Genomic DNA, 19,754 nt, shown 5'->3' with positions numbered 1-19,754 from the left:
CAGCCCCGGAAAAAGGAACGTCATGGGAAAATGAGGCACCTGATGGGTCGAGTCGAGTGCATGTCATCAACAGTAAACCCATGGTGCCAAGGGATAAGGAAGAGGAGATGCGGGCCCTGTAAAAGGGGGCTCCAGTCCACAAATGACCGGGTGGTGTCGGGGGAGCTCAAATGGAGAAGGAAAACCCCTCTGCCATTAATGGTAACCTCCTCTATATGGTCTCCATCCAATGCTAAGTTCGCCTAAATCCAATCACATACATGGCTCTTGGTTGGCCTGAGACAACTATCCTGCCTACCACTACTCTGCCCTATAATGATTGAACTACTTTCTTCACAAATAAAAAACTGTCAACTCAAAATTAGAAAACCACATGTGTCTCCTCGGTAGAAACAAGCCACCCATGAACAGAATGGTCTCAGCAGTACTTTAAGGAAGGCCTGATGCCCCTTTTGTGAGATTGTGAATCTGTATTATTAAATTGAATATTATTCCTGGAAATCAATATTACAAAGGGGGGGGGGGGGAAGGGGGGGTGGGGGGTGCAAGCAAATACGAGAAAGATCAATAATGTATTTTTCAGAAAATCAGCACGTTAAAGATGGGAGAGTTGAGGAGACTGTGCAGGTTATTGGTAAGAGCAGAGAACTGTCCATGGATAAGGGATTTTTCAAAAGGAGGAGGATACAGTGGACAGAGGGAAGAAAACCAGAAGGACATCATAGACAAGGCGAAAGAATTGTGCATGCAGGAAGAGTTGCATGCAAAACGGAGAATGGAGAGAAGAGGAAAGTTTTGAAGAGGAAGAGCAGGGAGAAGAAAAGAGGGATGAACAGAGGGGTGCTTGAAAAAGATTGGAGAACTACCAGAAAAATGGCAACCCCATAGCAGCACAAAGGGCTAGAGGTTAACAGAGAGGGCATAGTTGCAAAGAGGGATCAGGGGACGGAGAGTTTCTAAATGTGCATCCTTCTTCTCAACTTTCCAATTGAGTCTTGTTGATGTTTAGGTGAGGTCATTTTAATCTCCAAGAATTTCAAGAAATTCAAAAAGTGAAGCATGAAATTCGTAGCCTCAAGGTCTGATCGTAGCCAGCTCCAATGACAGGAACAGATGCAAGAATTGCAGTTATAATAGGATTTGACAGCATTCAAAGCCAACCGAGGCTACTATATTTCCCAGGACATGAAGGCTGCTTTGGAAGAATACGAAAATTAGAGGATTGTAAAATGTATAGGGAATATTACTCTCCCTAAAAAAGGAAAGAGAACTTCCAGCCATATACTTTGGCCCTATTGCAGATAATTCTATAGGAACCACCTTTCAGATATCTTCTTTTTTTATCTGCATAATATGTTCTCCTATTTTCACCTCTTTTACGTCTCAATTCAAAAATTATTCAGCCACTTCTTTCCAATCTAAAGAACATGATTATAATGCCAAACTGAAAACTTCCATTTTCTGAAGCCTCAACGTAGTCATTAGAGTCAAAACCATATCTGCACATGCGTTTAATAGACAACCTCAGGTTCCAATTCGGGACAATCATCTTCGGGATGGGTCCTTCGGCTGGGACTCCTTTGCAACGCCTTCCAACTGTTTGGTGAAGTGCTTCTTGTCCTCGCTACACCACATCTGTAATTGGGAAGAATTCTTCTTCAGTTAGTGAACAATAAGTTATCAAACTCAGTGAGTTATTGATAATTCTTTTATTAAAGGTAAGCACTGTTCTGCCAACAAATTAACTTATACTTCTGATAGCCATAATCAATGACTTAGTTGTTGTAAAGCCACTTCCCACTGTAGTAGGACTGATGTGACTATGAATACCTTGGGTTGAAAACAGATGGGTATCTGGCTTCTTTGCGTTCAATTTGCAAAGCAAGGTTTTGAAGCAAACTCCATCTCACTAGTTCTCGTGGTTTATATTCTACATCAATCCTTTGCAGTAACGGAACAAGTTCTCGAGGTGGGGGAACCATAAATCTTGCTGACTCAAGGATCTCTGGCAGCTTTCAATAGGCATAATATTAATCACATTTAGTAACGCAAATAAAAGGCACCACAAGATCTAAAAATATATATGTAACCTTATTATATTTCCATACTTAAGCATAGTAATTTTAACTGCAGGTAAGTAAAGTGAACCATACGATATCTCCAACAAAATTTTATCAATGTACATTCATCACAGGATTATTGGGCCTATATGCACATAGACTACAGATATAACCAGCTGAGATAGTGATAGCACTAAAACGCCTCGGTTTCTTCTCGAAGACACCATGCCTTAAATAAAAAATATGAATTAAGGTTCCATTCACAGTTGTAAGTTAGATCGGCTGGAGGCAGAAGATACAGGCTTGAAAAGAGGAGCACAAATGTTGAAAATTATTAAAGAGGAGTGAGACACAAGGAAGGTACATGAATAAGGAAGTGATAGACGTACTAGCTTGATAGTGTTTCCAGGGATGCTTGGATCATTTGGATTTTCTGTTAGGTCCATTGGTCATTTTGGGACAGCCATGGCATTTTCAGACATAGCCTTCATATGATTAGTGAGAAAAGACAGTAACACTTTGACATAATGGACGTGACATCACTATTACAGCCAGAGTCACAAGAAGTCTTATTCTATGGTGAGCCATGTCCAAGTACCAAAAGTTTTTAAGAATGTTGTTTGCGCTTACTTCATTTATGAAAGGGAAGTAGATAAGGAAGGTAATGAAGATAGTCAAACTACAAAGAGGAGACAATTCCTAATGGAATATGCTGATTTCTTTCTAGAAATTTGCCTAGGACTTTACTGCGGAGGATTTATCCATAGACCTCATTCCAGGGAGCACACCTCCTAACAGATCTCCGTATAGGGTGAGGGCAACATGACGAAATTCAAAAAGGAGTTCAAGAATTGTTGAGAATGGGTTGATAAGACGTAGCAGTTCAATTTTCTATTCACCAATTCTTCTATCTTTCAAGAAAGATGGGTCTTGGCGTATGTTTTGGACTACAGAGCTCTAAATAACATGATTATCTACACTACGCTTCCAATCCCTTGGATTGATGAGAAACTTGACAGCTTAAGGGGAACATGTGTTTTCAGCAACATTGATTTGAAGAGTGGTTATCATCAAGGATAGCACCTGAAGGTATTCATAAAGTTGCTTTTCAAACATCACTGAGTATTTGTAGTACCTTTTGGTTTAAGTAATGCTCCAGCTATCTTTTCAGAAACATAGATTATTCTAGGGACATTCTTTAATGATGTCGTTGTTTTTAGCAAGCATGACGAGGAACATAGAAGACATTTGAAGGTTTCTCCTGAAAAAGAATTAGTTATTCATAAACGCTAAGAAGAGTGAGTTTTTTATACAGTTTCTTGGACATATAGTAGCTGAAGGTAAAATTAAAACCGATCCAAAGAAGCTGAAAGTAATACTTGAATGGCCAGACTTAAAAAGTGTACATGAAGTCAGATCTTTCCTAGGATTTTGTTTATTTTGTAGGAGGTTCATCCATGAATTTGTTCATAAAGCTTCTCCTTTGCATAATTTGACAGAACTACTAGAGCTTTTGTTTGGAAAGAGGGAAAGAGTCAGCTTTTGAATACTTTAAGAAGTCTCTTACTTCATCCTAGTCTTAGTCATGCAAGATTTGCAAAAACCTTTTGTGGTTTAAGTAGATGCTAGTGGAGGATGTTTTGGAGCAAATTGCTTGCAAGAAGGTCATGTTATAGCATATGATAGTCCTTGAATGATGTTGAGCTCAATTATGATGTGTATAAAAAAGAACTACCTATAGTGGTACATGCACTTGGAGTTTGGAAGCATTATCTTTTGGGACTTGATTCAGACTAACTACCAAAGTGCGCGTTACTTTCTTAACACCCATTGGTAAGGGAGAAACACATGAGATGGGCAGATTTTCTAGTGACATTTAATACATCATACTCCAAGATGATGTTGTAGCAGATACTCTATCTTGGAGGCCATAGGTTCATGCCATCTTGAAGCTCGTCATGATTGGCTACCATTAAAGATGCATGCAAAGAAATCTAGATTTCTTTCATGTATGGATTTTGAGTGTAGGCAATGGGCATAAAGATTATTCTTTGCGTGATGGATATTTTTGGAATCAAAATTGTATCTTTGTTACCACGCACATGATAGAAGGCAATGGAGGAATTCCATAATCCACCCTTTGCCGATCATGGAGGTATGTCTCCCACATTGGCTCAACTTGAACGTTACTTTTATTTGTCTTTTTCAGTATGTGGCATCTTGTCCAATTTGCCAAAAGACTAAAGTATGATTGGACAAAACCATAAGGGTTATTACAAGTTCCAAAGGCACCTTGAGAGGACATTGCGAACAATGAACTTTGTCACAAGCTTTCCAACTTTGTCACAGATTTTCTGCGATCTCCCCACGGACATGACATGATATGGATAGTTATTGATAGGTTCAGTAAGCAAGCTCACTTCATTCTATGTAAGAAAACTCTAAAATCTACAAAAGCCACCTCTTTATGTATTAAACACATTTTTGTACATCATGGAGTTCCCAAGACCTACGTTCTGATAATGATAATAACTTTACCAGTTTTGGCGAGCATTATTTGAGAACTTGGGGGAAATTCCAGCTTTGCCCCCAAGCTATCCACATCTAGAAGCTAATTGTTTTCATCCAAAAGCTAACAAGTTTACCAGTAGCTTTTGGCCAAGCATCTGGATGTGAGGAATCATAGAGTCCACCATAGTCCCTATGATCAATGACAAGGCATGGGCATCTCTATCCTCCCATGCTTGGAGTTCCTCTCCATCTACCAGTATAAGTATCCTCCCCCTTTTGTCTATCATATCCTTCGGCTTCGTCTCTGCTCCTGTTGTCAACTTCCACAATTTCCAAGCCACTAAATGACTCCGGATCTTCACCTTCTAGATAGGGTAGTTAGTCCCATCCAATTTCCTGGACTCTCCAAAGTTAGGGATGGTGAAAGAAGGAACTCGACTGGGCATATAGCAAAATTGAAAAGCAAACTCAATCGTCTGTAGACCAGAACTCTGTACACACCTGACTGAACCTGAGTCACCCTCCTTCTCACAAGGACACAGTCCTCTAGTCGTGGAAGTCGATTCCCTAGTGCCTTTGAATCAGGGTCATCCTTTAGCAAGGTCCTGACCCCTTACCTTCAAGGTCCCGCACTTGTGAGCCTCCTATTTGTGCTCTGATACAATGTTAGAAATCAACCAACAGAAGGTATGCACAGCGGAAGACTCATAGAATAGCCCAAGAGCTCACCCAGTGTGTGTGGTGGATGGATTCATAAACTTCTTAACTTTATGTGCTTCAAATAAATATGCAGACTAGTAAATAGACAAAGATCCAGCCAGATATAGAAACCACCAAAACAATATATTTCCGTCCAAAGCTATGGACACAATACAAAAGATAGATCTAGAATCCCACGAGGATGTGGTCCTCTGACCAAGTACTTCAACTATCTGCCGGATGTCTCCAGCCTAAGCTCCAGCCCTAGATGAGCTCAGTCTGCAGCACCACTAGGACTCCCCTGCCTGTTGGATGTAGGCCTGATGATGTGTCTTCTGCTGCTGCTCCTGCTGCTCCCCAAAACTGTTGGCTGCTGGATGTGTAATGCCCTGCCAAAGGGCTCCTTTTATAGGCCCCAAGGGGGCTCCATAAATACCAACTAGCAGCCCCTTCTTGCCGACTCAACCTGTCCCCAACCGACCCCACCAGCTCCCCTATATGGGGCTGTGGGCTGGCCGACTTGGTTGGCCAGCCGACCAGCCTTCTTGGCCCTATATAAGGGCAGGGTGCTGCCCACTTGCAGCCCCTCCCTTTGCTTAGCACCTGGCCCATTGGATGCCCCTGGTCTGCACCATTCTAGACCTGGTTGTCCAGCCCAAACCTACCTATCTATCATTGACCCTGCTGCAGATATTCCGTCATATATTGTGTCACTTCCAGACGTCACTCCACCATCTAGTGCTGCTCCATATCTACCTTTTCAGGCCAGTGGTAAGTCTCAGAGAAGAAGGGGGAGGCCCCCATCTCTAAAAACCATAGCCTTCCTAGCCCGAGAGGATCACTACATGGTCACCCAAATGGTCATTAGTGTATGTATAGCGTCCGTCCATATACTGGCCAAAGTATGAGAAGGGTGGACTTGGGACCCATCCAATGCCTCTCTGCATCTAGGTCTCCAAATATGCCATGCTGCAATACTCGCCAATATCTCCTAAGAAGGGTCCATAGAGATGCATGCACAGCTCTAAAGGATGAGGCAAGAACATTAGCAAGAGAGCATGGGTAGCGCCAGAGAGCATGCTTCCTCGGTTTTGAAGCTATTGAATTCTAAAATAGCAAACTTGCATTGAATTCTTGCCTCTTGCTAACTCCTAGGCTCCAATTTCATGCAGCAAATACCTCTAGGCAAAAATTGTGACTGAATTTCCAGCCTATTGTTGCTGTTCGGCGCCAGGTTTCACCACAAAACGGAAGCAAACCACTAGACATTGCCTGCAAGCTGAAATCCTACTCTAGAAAAATTGCAATTGATCTTGGAGCTTATTTAGTCGCTGATTTTAACAAATTCCACTCTTTCCACGTTTCTTGTTTCAGTTGTTAATATTTAGCATCATCGCAAATCGATTTCATTTTTTATTTTAACACCCGGAAAAGGAAATGTTGAAATTCATCAAGTGGCTGGGAAACTAGCACTGTTTCAGCCAGGTTATTCACAAGATCAACATCTCGCAAAATCGCGATTTGCTGGAAACAGCCCCATATCAATCGCCATTTGATCCAAGTTCCTATTTCTGTGATCTGGTCACATTTCAAGCGTCATCCGGTATTGTGATTCGACAGATTCCTCCATTCAGTTGATGTCTTTCACTTCCAGGACACCTTCTCGTCACTATTGGGTTGATAATCTTCGGTTCGGACATCAATTGGGCTCTTTTTGATTGACTATCTCATTGCTGAACTGAGGTTGAGGCTGTGGACTAGTTTCTATTCAAAAACTTGGACAGGTTTCCAGTGTCTTTACTTGAATTCATTTGTGGGAATTGGATTCCTAACTCTTCTAACATGGGAAGTGATTGTGACAATGTCTTCTTGATAGGGGGATCATGGAAGCATGAGGACTTTGATTTCAGCCTGCTCTATTGGCTGAGCTTTGGGCATCTGACAGAGATACCAAGGTACAAACTTCATCTTTTATTGTTGTTCAACTCATGGAAGCATTGCAACTCCCTCCTCCATCTGCAAAGGAGTGGTGTTTCATTTTATGTTATCCTAAAATTTTTAGAGGTTCCACCCTAAATTCCGGAATACTTTTGTACTAAGATTCAACATTACTAGGATGCAGAAATATGGCAAGAGCTTGAGGGTGACCCTTGTTCACACCCCACGTGGGCTTGCTTTTTTTGTGATCCATTCTTTATTTTCAGTTTCATGACTATGTGTGATGAATGTGATGTGGTAATATTAATTTTCAGTTCATAGTTATGAATTTCTTATTCTTTATTAAATAAATCCTTTGAAACATGCTTTCGCATAAGCACAACTTTGACATCAAATTACCAAACTGCATCTGAAGCATCATTCACACTAAGTGAGGCAACCTCACCCGGCATCATAACTGCAAACCAAAAAAATCTTCAATAACAAGGTTTGTTGAAGCACTTCCCTCCTTGCATCTGATGCAATGGAATCATTCTAGCTTTATTCTTTGTCCTTTCTTTCTCCAACCTTGATGTGGTGTTTGAGCTTCAGTAAAAATGGCATTTACACATTGGGCTGACCTACATTTTTTGGATGGCTGAGCTAAATCAGTCCTACACTGAGAGTCACCAAAATGAGGCTTATTTCTGACTTTAGCCAACAAGGCTTGATCACCATCATGCACATCAACAGACATAATTTTCCTTGTATGTTCCATCTATAATAATGGCCTCACAAGTTCCTAAAAATTAAGTGGAACAATACTACCCCTCATGGACAATATCAGACAAGTAGGAAAAGACAAACAGTCTTTGGGAAAGAATTCAAAGTTGTAGATATAAGTTAACTATCAGCTATATCTTTATCAATCTCCGCTAGTTGTTCTCTAAAACCCGGATCTTAGTCAAATGATCTAACATTGAGTCACCCTTCAGCATCTTGGCATTGTCAAGCTATCTTTTCAAGTAAGAGACCCTGGCCTCATTCCCTGCCTAATACATATTCTCCAGGGTATCCCAAGCTTGCTTGGAAGTCCTAGAGAAATGGATATGAGGTATGATGAACCACTTTAATAGGCAAAGCAGGACTAACAAAGCCTGGGCAGCAAATGCAACTGGTGTAGCTGTGGCCTCACTTGAGCTGTTGTCTATCATGTGGATTATCCCTTGCTAAAGTGTTCGAAGTGCACCTCCAGGACAGGCATCTTCACCTATAACAAAACCCCATAGACTCTTTTCCGTAAAGCTCCATAGGGAATAATTGGTGCCATCCAATTTATACTTCTAGGCTGGCAATCCAAAAGCATCTCCCAGATTTATATCCTGAGCCATCTTTAAAAATGAATGCACAAATAGTCCCAAAATTTCACCTATTGTGAATTTTTACATTGCACCAACAGAAGAGCATTCTACAAGCCAATACTCGGCTTGAAAAATGCATCCTATGTTTTGAACTGAAAAAGTGGACTGTTTGAGCACTGAGCAGTACCGATCCAGAATCACATGTGCCCACTCTCTTTGTTGTCACAATGTTGCAATATGATGTCACCAAGTAACACTCATTCCTTCAGAACAACCCTTAAGCACCCCTCATTAAACACTTTCCTTTAACCACTCTCTAGACCCCTATTTAACCACTCCCTCTTTAACCACCCCTTAGACCTTTCTTTAACCACCCCCTCCTTAACCACCACTTGACCCCTTAACCACCCCTCCTTAACTATTCCCTTAGGCTCCCCTTAACCCCCTTAGTCCTCTAATTAAATTCACGTTTAAATTTTATTTTATTCACTAATAGCAGCATGTTCCTTGGACAAAAACAACTCCAAAGGCATCAAGAATTTGCAGCAAACTGTAGAAATTGTTCCATATCTTGCAGGCCCTCAACAAGAGTGCAACCTACTCCAGAAATGAGGCTGCAATATGTCACAATTGACCTATACAGTTCCAAAACGCAGAACAGCTATCAAAAACAGCAGAAAATCTGCTTCCAAATGCTACACCTAAAATGATCAACTGTATGGACTACTTTAGATAAATGCGCAAACCTTGGAATCTGTTTTTGCAGCAAGCTTGAAACCCTAAAAGCAGATCAAAAATAGCCTACAAATTGTGAAAACACCTCCAGAAACAATTCAAAAGTGTAACAGATCTAGAGAGCAGTTGGGTAGATCTCAATGCCATAACTTTTGCAAAAAATCCATACAATATGTAGAAAACCCTCCGAAACACTAGCAAGAACACCTAAACAGCTGAAAATTTGCAAAAAGTCTATAGAAAACCTTTGATATCTTAAGAAGCATGGTTGGAACCATATGCGTACAGTTGACTGTACCGTACGGATTCATACATGGATTCCATACGCGTACAGAATACGATTCCGTACACGTTGATAGGTCAAAAAATGTAGTAAGCTCTTGTGCACTGTACATAATAAGGGGTAGGCACATAGGTACACTTAGCTAGCAGATGATGGGGCTTTTTTGTTCCAAGGACTTTTTTTTTTGAAAAGTTGAATAAAACTCTGCAAGGGCCCCAATGGGAGATGATGAATCTCCAAGTGGTACACCAATCACATTAGAGCAAGGGTATCCAAGGGTCACGTGTTGGGGGTCACATGTCCAAAATTATGTGTAATTGTGGGGTTTTTTCCGGGTCACCGTGTTCATGATGGGATGGGATTATGGGTTTTTTTGTTGCCAAGTCAAGGGGCTTTTAGCTGGTTATGTGGGTTTGCATACATGGCAAAATTGCATGTGAAAAGTGTGCCTAGGGGGCCAAATGTGCAATTAAATTTGCCATGGGGTGATTCTACGTAAGCAAAAACCTTTGGAGAAAAATGAGAATGTATGCCAAGGTTACTCCAGGCAAGGAAGAAATTGCGCACGCATGCACACACACACACACAGAGGGAGGGAGGGAGGGAGAATATATTGCTGCTACTTTTTGTTCAACTGGTTTAGGACAATCACATAACTGCTGTTTGAGCTGACCCAACCACCATTGCATGATGCTCCAACCACCGGGCTGGTTTAGGACAATTACATTAAGTCCAAGCTAGCCTAGTTCTGGTGTTTGAGTTGAACCAGCCATGGTTGCCTGATATTCCAACCACCGGGCTAGCTTAGGACAATTACATTAAGTCCAAGCCAGCCTAGTAAACTATCCCGAAATCACAAACAACCGGGCTGGTTTAGGCAACCACTGACCTGCATTGTATCAAGAAATAAAACAAGTAAACTATCCCAAAGCTCAAATCGAAAATGATACGTGGGTAAAATAATTCCGGAAACCTGTGCCATGTGGAGAAGGATGATCAACGTGCTGATTTCAATGCTCCACCTGGGGGAAGAATCGACACCTGATGTAGTTGCTAGAAGCCATGCAGTGATGTTACTGATTGTGGAAGATTGCAAGGAGAAATTGTGGGCTTGATCGACATCTCTTACCAAAGGAGGTGGCTTTTTTTCTTCATTCTCTAGACACCAGCAAGAAAGCGAAGCCATCGCTCATCATTTCGGTCCTGAAGGTATTCATCTCTTGATATGTACATGGGTTCTTGACAAATGAAGTAGCTTGCTGGTCTGCATCAATTTGCTGCTGCCAAGAGGGCGTGAAGAGTTCGTTAGGAAAAAAGGAACGAGAATCTAAAGGAGCTGATTCCCATTTGTACGAGAGTCAGTTGTGATTGATGTTACTCAGAGAAAGCGTTTCGATTCTTCTGGGCTGATCGCTTCTAGTTGATGTTGCGTTGAAAAAGTCGTTTGGGCCTTAGGATCGGGTATCTACTTGCTATTCTGTGACTCTTGGCAGTCAGGAGAAGGATCGTTTGTTGGTGTGAAGCTGCTGAGTTTCCGAAATCAAATAGTTTGATTCAGCCTATCTCTGGCTAGAGTTCTCATTTGGTGTTGAAAGGCTAGAGTACCTTCAAATCTGCAAAGGATTCACTGTTTTTTTCTGAACTGACGACTTGGGAATTTTGATTGTAGGAGTGGGATTCATTGGTGGATTGAGTGCTCTCTGTTCTGGGGATTGTTTTCCTGAATTAACAGCAAGATCTGTGTTGTCTTGTGATTATTTGTTGTGAGGGAGTCTTGTGGTAGTGGTGCCCGGATACCTTGCTCTGAAGTGGTGTAAGGGCTCTAGTCTTGAGAGCCTCACTTGGTGTTCTGATCTACTTGATTCCTGGCTCAGTTCATTCATTCCAAGGTGTACTTCGGAAATGGTGTGATATACTTATTCTTTGAGTTATGTCCTAAAGTACATGAAGTGTTCTTTGGAGTGTTTCAATCTTGTAATGAAGAGAACCTCTCTTGAATAAATCAAGTGTCTTTTATCTGGAAACCTGTCACTTTTTTTTCCCGTTAAATGTTTTACTCTTGGATAAAATATCTGAAGTCTTGTTAGTGAGGGAGCATTTCCTTTGGTTTGGGAGGAGTGGGTAAGGTCATCGAGCTATTCTAGATTGCTTAGGGGCTGTCTAGTTTTTCCCCTTTTCTTTTATCATCTTTTTTGGCGATCCTGCTAAGGGACACACAAAAACACTCTGGGTCTTGGATTGAGATAGTGTGCACTCGAAACAAGACAGCCTGGAAGGGTTGGGTGAGATTTAATCTGTTTTTTGTGGGTTGGTTGAAGATTCTCTTCTGAATCTTGGGTGTAATTGATGAGCTATGAAGACAATGCCTCGCATGCGGGTGATACATTGTGAGTTATGTAGTGGGTGTGGGCATAGAAGGCAGAATTGCATTGATCACAAGCTTCGAGTGATTCGTCTCCAAGCAATAATTAAGAAAGTTCTCAAGAAGATTGCCCTGAAGAAACAGAGATCTGAGTTAGCTGCAAGTCAGAGCACTACTGAGGAATAGAGTTAGAGTTCCAAGCTGGTTGCCAAGATGAGCCAAGGGTTCATAGAAATCCGAGTTATGCTGAGGTGAGGGCTGCCTTTTTGGCACGGTTCGCATGTGTGCGTGATGCTGATGGGTTGTGGAGAGAGCTATGTGCTTTGCAACAGAACTCGTACCAGTCAGTGGTGATGGATGAATAAGGTTTAGTATCTTGTGGAATAGATGGCAGACTGCTTTGTTGCCAGAGGTGCCTCCTCGGGTGATAAAGAAGGACAGGTTCATAACTAGACTGAAGTCTGAAATTCGAATTAAGGTGGAATGTAAGAAATTGCCCACTTTTGAGGATGCTCTGCGAGTAGCTAGGGAAAAGGAAAGGAAACAAAAGAGATTGATACAGCTTAGTATTGATCTTCCTATGGCACAGGCTAATCCTACTGCTACATTTCCTTTGCCGGATGAGCCATTTAAGTCAGAACCCAAAAAGGAAGAATCCATGAAGGAAGAGATTCATGAAATGTCAGAACTTATGAAGAATCTTTCTCTAAATCTGATGAGTGGTAGGGGAAGAGGTAGGGCTCCAGCAGGGAGAGGTATAGGTAGATTGCCTTTACCTGGTGGTTCAGCTCCGTGGCAAGCAGGAAGAGGACGAGGGGTTTATGCTCCCAATGTGCAATGTTTTAAGAGTGGAGTTATGGGTCATTATAGTTCACAATGTGATAACACACCTCGAGAGGGGGGAGATATTTATCCACTGCCACTAGGGCTGAATAACAGGAGTGATGATCATAGTGTGGAGGTGAAGGAAGCAGGTCAATCAAGTGGTAATGGTAAATTCACTGCTGAAGAAAAGGGCAAAGGAAAGCTTGTGAGTTTACTTAGAATAGAGGAGGATCATGCAGATGTTATGCTTGCAGGGAAAAGAGTCCGTGAAGAAGAAGCCAGTCCGAGTGCAAGGCAGGAAGAGCATGCTAAAGAGATGGTCACTTATCAAAGGAAGAAGAGCAGAAGAGCTAAGAATCCCAGAAGAAAATACAAGGTGTTTGATTATCCTATTGGAAGAGAACAAGGAGAATATGATCTTGTGGGAGATCTCTCTAGGAGAAAGCCTGATATTACTTTTGGGCAAATGATCAGCTTGTGTCCCAAATTGAAGAAGGAATGGAGGCGAGCAGTGAATCTTGACAATAGGGCTGCCCGAAAGAAGACAGTGAAGTTGATGTTCATGTCTGAGCTTTCAGATATTTTGCCCTCAATGGAGGCCTAGCATAAAGGGAAAGAACTTGGTGAGGCATATATTGATGGGGGAGCCCAAATATGTGTGATGACTCAGGCAAATTAGGATTATAGATCTCTTCTCCTTCAAGGTTTCAGATTCGGATGGCTAACCATGCAAAAGTCAAGACTTTGGGGATTGTGGCTGAATTGGATGTGGAAGCTTTTAAGGTGCATTGCAAGATGGATTTCCATGTGATGCCAGCTGGTTTAGGGGCTTATCCTCTGATTCTTTGGAGACCTTGGTTACGCAAGGTGGGGGCAATTCAAGATTGGAAAAATGGGGTGATTACTGTTCATGCTCTTTCAGGAAAGAGAATGAGATTTGATATGGTTAGTAGGGCAAAAATTTCTGATCCACAACCCAAGTAAAATCAAGGCGTTGATTATGCTTGATGCTCCCACAAACACTAAACAGTTACACACATTTTTGCAAAAGGTGAAATACTTGTCTCGTTTTATTCATATGTTATCTCAGGTGTTATATCCTCTTCGACAGGTGGTGAAGAAGCATGAGCCACTGAAATGGACAAGTGAAAGTGAAGAAGTATTTGAAGCAGTGAAGGAGATGCTTGGTCATATTTCAAGTTTGAAGGTACCAGACTTCCAAAAAACTTTTTATGTGAATCCTTCGGTGGGTCCCGATGCTATTGGGGGTATACTTTTACAGCAAGGAGAGGGCTCAAGGTATATGAGGCCAGTTTATTATGCAAGTAGGGTAAAAAGTGAGGTTGAAAGAGGATTCACAGCAACTCCATTGATTCTGGCCAGCTTGGTTTATGCTTGTAGAAGGTTTCGTTCCTATCTGTTGTCTCAAACTTTTGTGGTTCTCACTAATTCCTCTTTACTTCCTCATTTGTTGAACAGCACCTACCTCTCAAGAAGCATGATTAAGTGGATTACTGAACTTTAGGAGTTTTCATTTACTTTTCTTGTTGAAGACTCTACCAGGGCTACGCTGGCTGAATTGCTTACTTACAAAGAAAGTCCGATTCTGGTGAAGGAAGTTGAGGAGCATACTGCAAAGGAGGAAGAGCAGCCATTAGATAATGCATATACCCTGTTTTTTGATGGGTCTTTTAAGAAGAGCTTGAATAAAGCCTCAAGAGGTGTTGTTGTGCATGAGATCCAGATGGGAGGCAGATTCATAAATTGGGTATTCAGCTTAAAGCATGCAGTAATAATGAAGCTGAATATGCAGCATTATATGAAAGCTTGAAGGTATGCATCAGTTTGGAATCAAGAGATTAATGATCAAGGGTGATGCATTAATAGTTGTCAAGAAAATCTTCGGAGTCTGGAAGACAAAGCATTTGCATTTAAGGAGTTGGCTGAATGTCATTAGGAAGCAGTTAAAACAGCTTGAGGCCTGGAGCTTGCATCATGTAGAGAGGAGTCTAAACTTGGAGGCTCATAATGCTGCCCAAGAGTTGGCTGAGCCACATATACAAGCAGTGAGAGTACAGGAACCTCTTTATAGGGGTAGAGAATTCTTAGCTTTGGTGGAAAAGTTTTTGTTGTCTAGAAAAGTTTTTGTTGTCTAAACTTGGAGAATTCTTAGCTTTGGTGGAAAAGTTTTTGTTGTCTAAACTTGGAGGCTCATAATGCTGCCCAAGAGTTGGCTGAGCCACATATACAAGCAGTGAGAGTACAGGAACCTCTTTATAGGGGTAGAGAATTCTTAGCTTTGGTGGAAAAGTTTTTGTTGTCTAGAAAAGTTTCTGAAGAAGTTCCCAAACAAAAGAGATATAGGTTCGTGAAGACAAGTCAGCCTTATTGTTTGATTGGTGATGTTTTATACATGAAAGGAGCTGACTTGATACTCAGAAGAGTACCTTGGCATGATGACATCCAGCATATACTGGAAGCAAATCATGAAGGCATCTGTGGTGGCCATTTTGCATTTAAGATCATGTTAAGGAAGATTTTGACAGGAGGCTATGTTTGGCCTTCCTTACAAAGAGATATAAGACATTGGTGTATGTCTTGTTTTCAGTGTCAACAAATGGGAAAGAGGATCTTGCATCCAAAACTAAGAAATGTAGTGATTGCTTTTACTATTTTTGAGAAGTGGGGAATCGACGCTGTTGGTCCACTACCAATGACAGCGAGAGGGAACTGTTACCTATTCACAGCTGTTGATTATTTGTCTCGATGGGCTGAAGCAAAAGTGGTACAAGCAGTAAATACAAAATCAGTTTGCAAGTTTGTGTATGAGGATATCTGTTGTCATTATGGCATGCCCTTAGAATTGGTGTCTGACAGAGGACCAGGCTTTAGGAGTGAATTAATGGATTTGCTTTGTGAAAAACTGAAAATCAAGCACAGATATGCTACTCCTTATTACCCCCAATGTAATGCTATGAATTAGCATTTTAATGGGGAAGTTTCAAATATCATGGCTAAGATGATGAGGACTAATGAGAAGAGTTGGGATCAGGCTTTACCTTCAGCTTTGTGGGCATACAAGATTGCAGTAAAAGAGGGAACTCAATTTTCACCTTTTTATTTAATTTATGGGAAGGAAGCACTATTGCCACTAGAGGTAGAGATTCCAGCTCTCCAGATGCTAATGAAGATGGAAGAAAAGCCAAGTACAGCTTATCAGAATCAATTGCTTGACATGCAGGAAGCTCAGTTGGATAGGCAAAAAGCTGTAGAACACCATGCCATGGCTCAGGAGCAAAAGCAGCAAAAGGTAAATCTGAAATGCAAGGATAAAAAGATCAAGGAAGGGGATTTAGTTCTGCGTTATGATAGTAAGCTGGACTTTACATTCAAGACAAGGTTTGTGACCAAGTGGGAAGGACCGTACCGTGTGTTGAAGAGGTACTCCAATGGCTCGTATCAGCTTGAAGACTTGGATGGCAAGACGCATAAGAATCGGGTTAATGGTTTAAGATTGAAGAAATATGTTGTCAGGATCATGCAAGTAAGCTTGTGTGGACCAATGTTTAGTAGCAGATAAAGCAGAAAGGCTTACGGATGAAAATGTTTCATTTGAGTTGAAGCACATGTTCGACTCCTAGCTGCAAGGCATGAATGTCTGCAGTCTTGGGTGTGGGCAAATATGATAGGTCAAAAAATGTAGTAAGCTCTTGTGCACTGTACATAATAAGGGGTAGGCACATAGGTACACTTAGCTAGCAAATGATGGAGCTTTTTTGTTCCAATAACATTTTTCAAAAAAATATATATGATGTGATGTAAATATTTTTTTAAAGTTGAATAAAACTCTACAAGGGCCCCAATGGGAGATGATGAATCTTCAAGTGGTACACCAATCACATCGAAGCAAGGGTATCCAAGGGTCACGTGTTGGGGGTCACATGTCCAAAATTGTGTGTAATTGTGGGGTTTTTTCCGGGTCACCATGTTCATGATGGGATGGGATTATGGGGTTTTTTGTTGCCAAGTCAAGGGGCTTTTAGCTGGTTCATGTGGGTTTGCATACAGGGCAAAAATTGCATGTGAAAAGTGTGTGTAGAAAGTGTGCCTAGGGGGCCAAATGTGCAATTAAATTTGCCATGGGGTGATTCTATGTAAGCAAAGGAGAGTGGTAAAAAACCTTTGGAGAAAAATGAGAATGTATGCCAAGGTTACTCTAGGCAAGGAAGAAATCGAAAATGATATGTGGGTAAAAGAATTCCAGAAACCTGTGCGATGTGGAGAAGGATGATCGACGTGCTGATTTCAGTGCTCCACCTGGGGGAAGAATCGACACCTGATGTGGTTGTTGGAAGCCATGCAATGGTGTTACTGATTGTGGAAGATTGCAAGGAGGAATTGTGGGCTTGATCGACATCTCTTACCAAAGGAGGTGGCTTTTTTTCTACATTCTCTGGACACCAGCAAGAAAGCGAAGCCATCGCTCATCATTTTGGTCCCGAAGGTATTCATCTCTTGATATGTACGTGGGTTTTTGACGAATGAAGTACCTTGTTGGTCTGCATCAATTTGCTGCTGCAAAGAGGGCGTGCAGAGTTCGTTAGGAAAGAAGGAACGAGAATCTAAAGGAGCTGATTCCCATTTCTTTCTGTTGATCGAGCAAGTTGTACGAGAGTCAGTTGTGATTGATGCTACTCAGAGAAAGCGTTTCGATTCTTCTAGGCTGATCGCTTCTAGTTGATGTTGCGTTGAAAAATACGTTTGGGCCTTGGAATCGTGTATCGACTTGCTGCTGTTCTGTGACTCCTGGCAGTCAGGAGGAGGACCGTTTGTTGGTGTGAAGCTGCTGAGTTTTCAGAATCAAATAGTTTGATTCAGCCTATCTCTGGCTGGAGTTCTCATTTGGTGTTGACAGGCTGGAGTACCTTCAAATCTGCAAAGGATTCACTGTTTTTTTCTGAACTGACGACTTGGGAATTTTGATCGTAGGAGTGGGATTCATTGGTGGATTGAGTGCTCTCTGTTTTGGGGATTGTTTTCCTGAATTAACAGCAAGATCTGTGTTGTCTTGTGATTATTTGTTGTGAGGGAGTCTTGTGGTAGTGGTGCCCGGATACTTTGCTCTGAAGTGGTGTAAGGGCTCTAGTCTTGAGAGCCTCACTTGGTGTTCTAATCTACTTGATTCCCGGCTCAGTTCATTCATTCCAAGGTGTACTTCGGAAATGGTGTGATATATTTATTCCTTGAGTTATGTCCTTAAGTACATGAAGTGTTCTTTGGAGTGTTTCAATCTTGTAATGAAGAGAACCTCTCTTGAATAAATCAAGTGTCTTTTATCTGGAAACCTATCACTTTTTTTTCCTGTTAAATGTTTCACTATTGGATAAAATATCTGAAGTCTTGTTAGTGAGGGAGCATTTCCTTTGGTTTGGGAGGAGTGGGTAAGGTCATCGAGCTATTCTAGATTGCTTAGGGGCTGTCCGGTTTTCCCCCTTTTCTTTTATCAACGTTTTTTGGCCAAAAAATTGAATGACAAGCAAGTGACGCCGTCCGTATGGGCATTCGTTTGCATTTCGAGGCGCGTTCCTCCACCCTCCAACCAGCCGTAACGTGCACATTTCCGTACAAGTTCCAGCCATACAGCCAGCCCTCCAACTGTTGACGAAACTAAAGCCTAACGACCGTATGTCCACCTTGAGCTACCTGGCCTTCAGCAAGTGGGGAGTCGAGACTCTCTCAGCTTTGTGAGTGGTGACTCGGGACTGATTGGGCTAGGATGATAGAGAGTTCAATGGCAACTTTAACAGTAATGCCCTATGTCCCACCAAAGATCAAGGGCCAGACTGTTCACATATACCTAGATGAATCCAGGAACAATCCCAAACTCATCCTCTAAAAACTCATCAAGGGCCGGACTGTTCACATGCTTGTGGATAGCGGGAGCACTCACAGCTTTAGCAACACCAAGACCTTGCAGAAATGTGGGGCTGATTGCTACAGAGATAGACCACCCAGACCTTGCAGAAGGTGGGACTGATGCCTAGAGCCTCTTTTGTGGAGCATCATGTTGCCATGCCATTCCATGCACAGGATGACACAGATGGGAATGGTCCTGTGGCTGAGGAGGAGATTTATTGGGATGCTCAGCCAGCACTATATGCTATGTGCCCTGATGCATTGATGGGTGCCAGGAGTGCTGAGACAATCAGATTGAAGGGTGAGATCAAGGGCTGGACAGTTCACATGCTTGTGGATAGCAAGAGCACTTACAGCTTTATCAACACCAAGACCTTGCAGAAGGTGGTGATTGCTACAAAGATAGACCACCAAGACCTTGCAGAAAGGTGGGATTGATGCCTAGAGCCTCTTTTGTGGAGCATCATGTTGCCATGCCATTCCATGCACGGGATGATGCAGATGGGAATGCTACTGTGGCTGAGGAGGAGATTTATTGGGATGCTCAGCCAGAACTATATGCTATGTCACCTGATGCATCGATGGATGCCGGGAGTGCTGACACTATCAGATTAAAGGGTGAGATCAAGGGCCGGACTGTTCACATGCTTGTGGATAGCGGGAGCACTCACAGCTTTATCAACACCAAAACCTTACAGAAGGTGGGGCTGATTGCTATAGAGATAGACCACCAAGACCTTGCAGAAGGTGGGACTGATTGCTACGGTCTGGGAGTGGAAGTGGCTAATGGACAGCATATAATTAGTAGACTCTGTTGCCAAGGCACAAGGATTAGGCTCTCTGATGACTATGATTTCGTAGGAGATCTTTTTGTACTGGACTGGGCTACAGCTGGATGAAATCTATGGGAAAATTCAGCATGAATTTGAATGCCTTGACACTCGACTTTTAACTCAGGGGTAAGCAAATAGTGCATGGTGGTCTTAAAACATTGATAGTTATTGGTATTGGTATTGATAGTGCAATTTGTGCATGTGCAAAGATATTTTAATAAATCCAACACTATTTACAATTTTGAATTGTTT

The 19,754-nt window shown here is 41.9% G+C and overlaps 1 protein-coding gene across 1 annotated transcript in view; it reads right to left on the bottom strand.

Moving 5' to 3' along the window:
- The window catches only part of LOC147884949 (uncharacterized), a 44,941-nt gene that overhangs the window by 20,003 nt on the left and 5,184 nt on the right, over positions 1 to 19,754 (bottom strand). Inside the window, exons 2-3 of the mRNA XM_087397240.1 lie at positions 1,831 to 2,012; positions 1,524 to 1,635 (exon numbers count right to left, since the gene is read on the bottom strand). Of these exons, the coding sequence (XP_087253366.1) occupies positions 1,524 to 1,635; positions 1,831 to 2,012 (294 nt within the window). The remainder of the gene's footprint in view (positions 1 to 1,523; positions 1,636 to 1,830; positions 2,013 to 19,754) is intronic.

Source organism: Dipteris shenzhenensis, chromosome 26 (assembly GCF_047967505.1).
Source record: "Dipteris shenzhenensis isolate YYH24624 ecotype China chromosome 26, Dip_SZ_1.0, whole genome shotgun sequence".
Classification (NCBI taxonomy): domain Eukaryota; kingdom Viridiplantae; phylum Streptophyta; class Polypodiopsida; order Gleicheniales; family Dipteridaceae; genus Dipteris; species Dipteris shenzhenensis.
The sequence above is the reverse complement of the archived record's forward strand: the minus strand, read 5'-3'. Positions and strand labels throughout refer to the sequence as shown.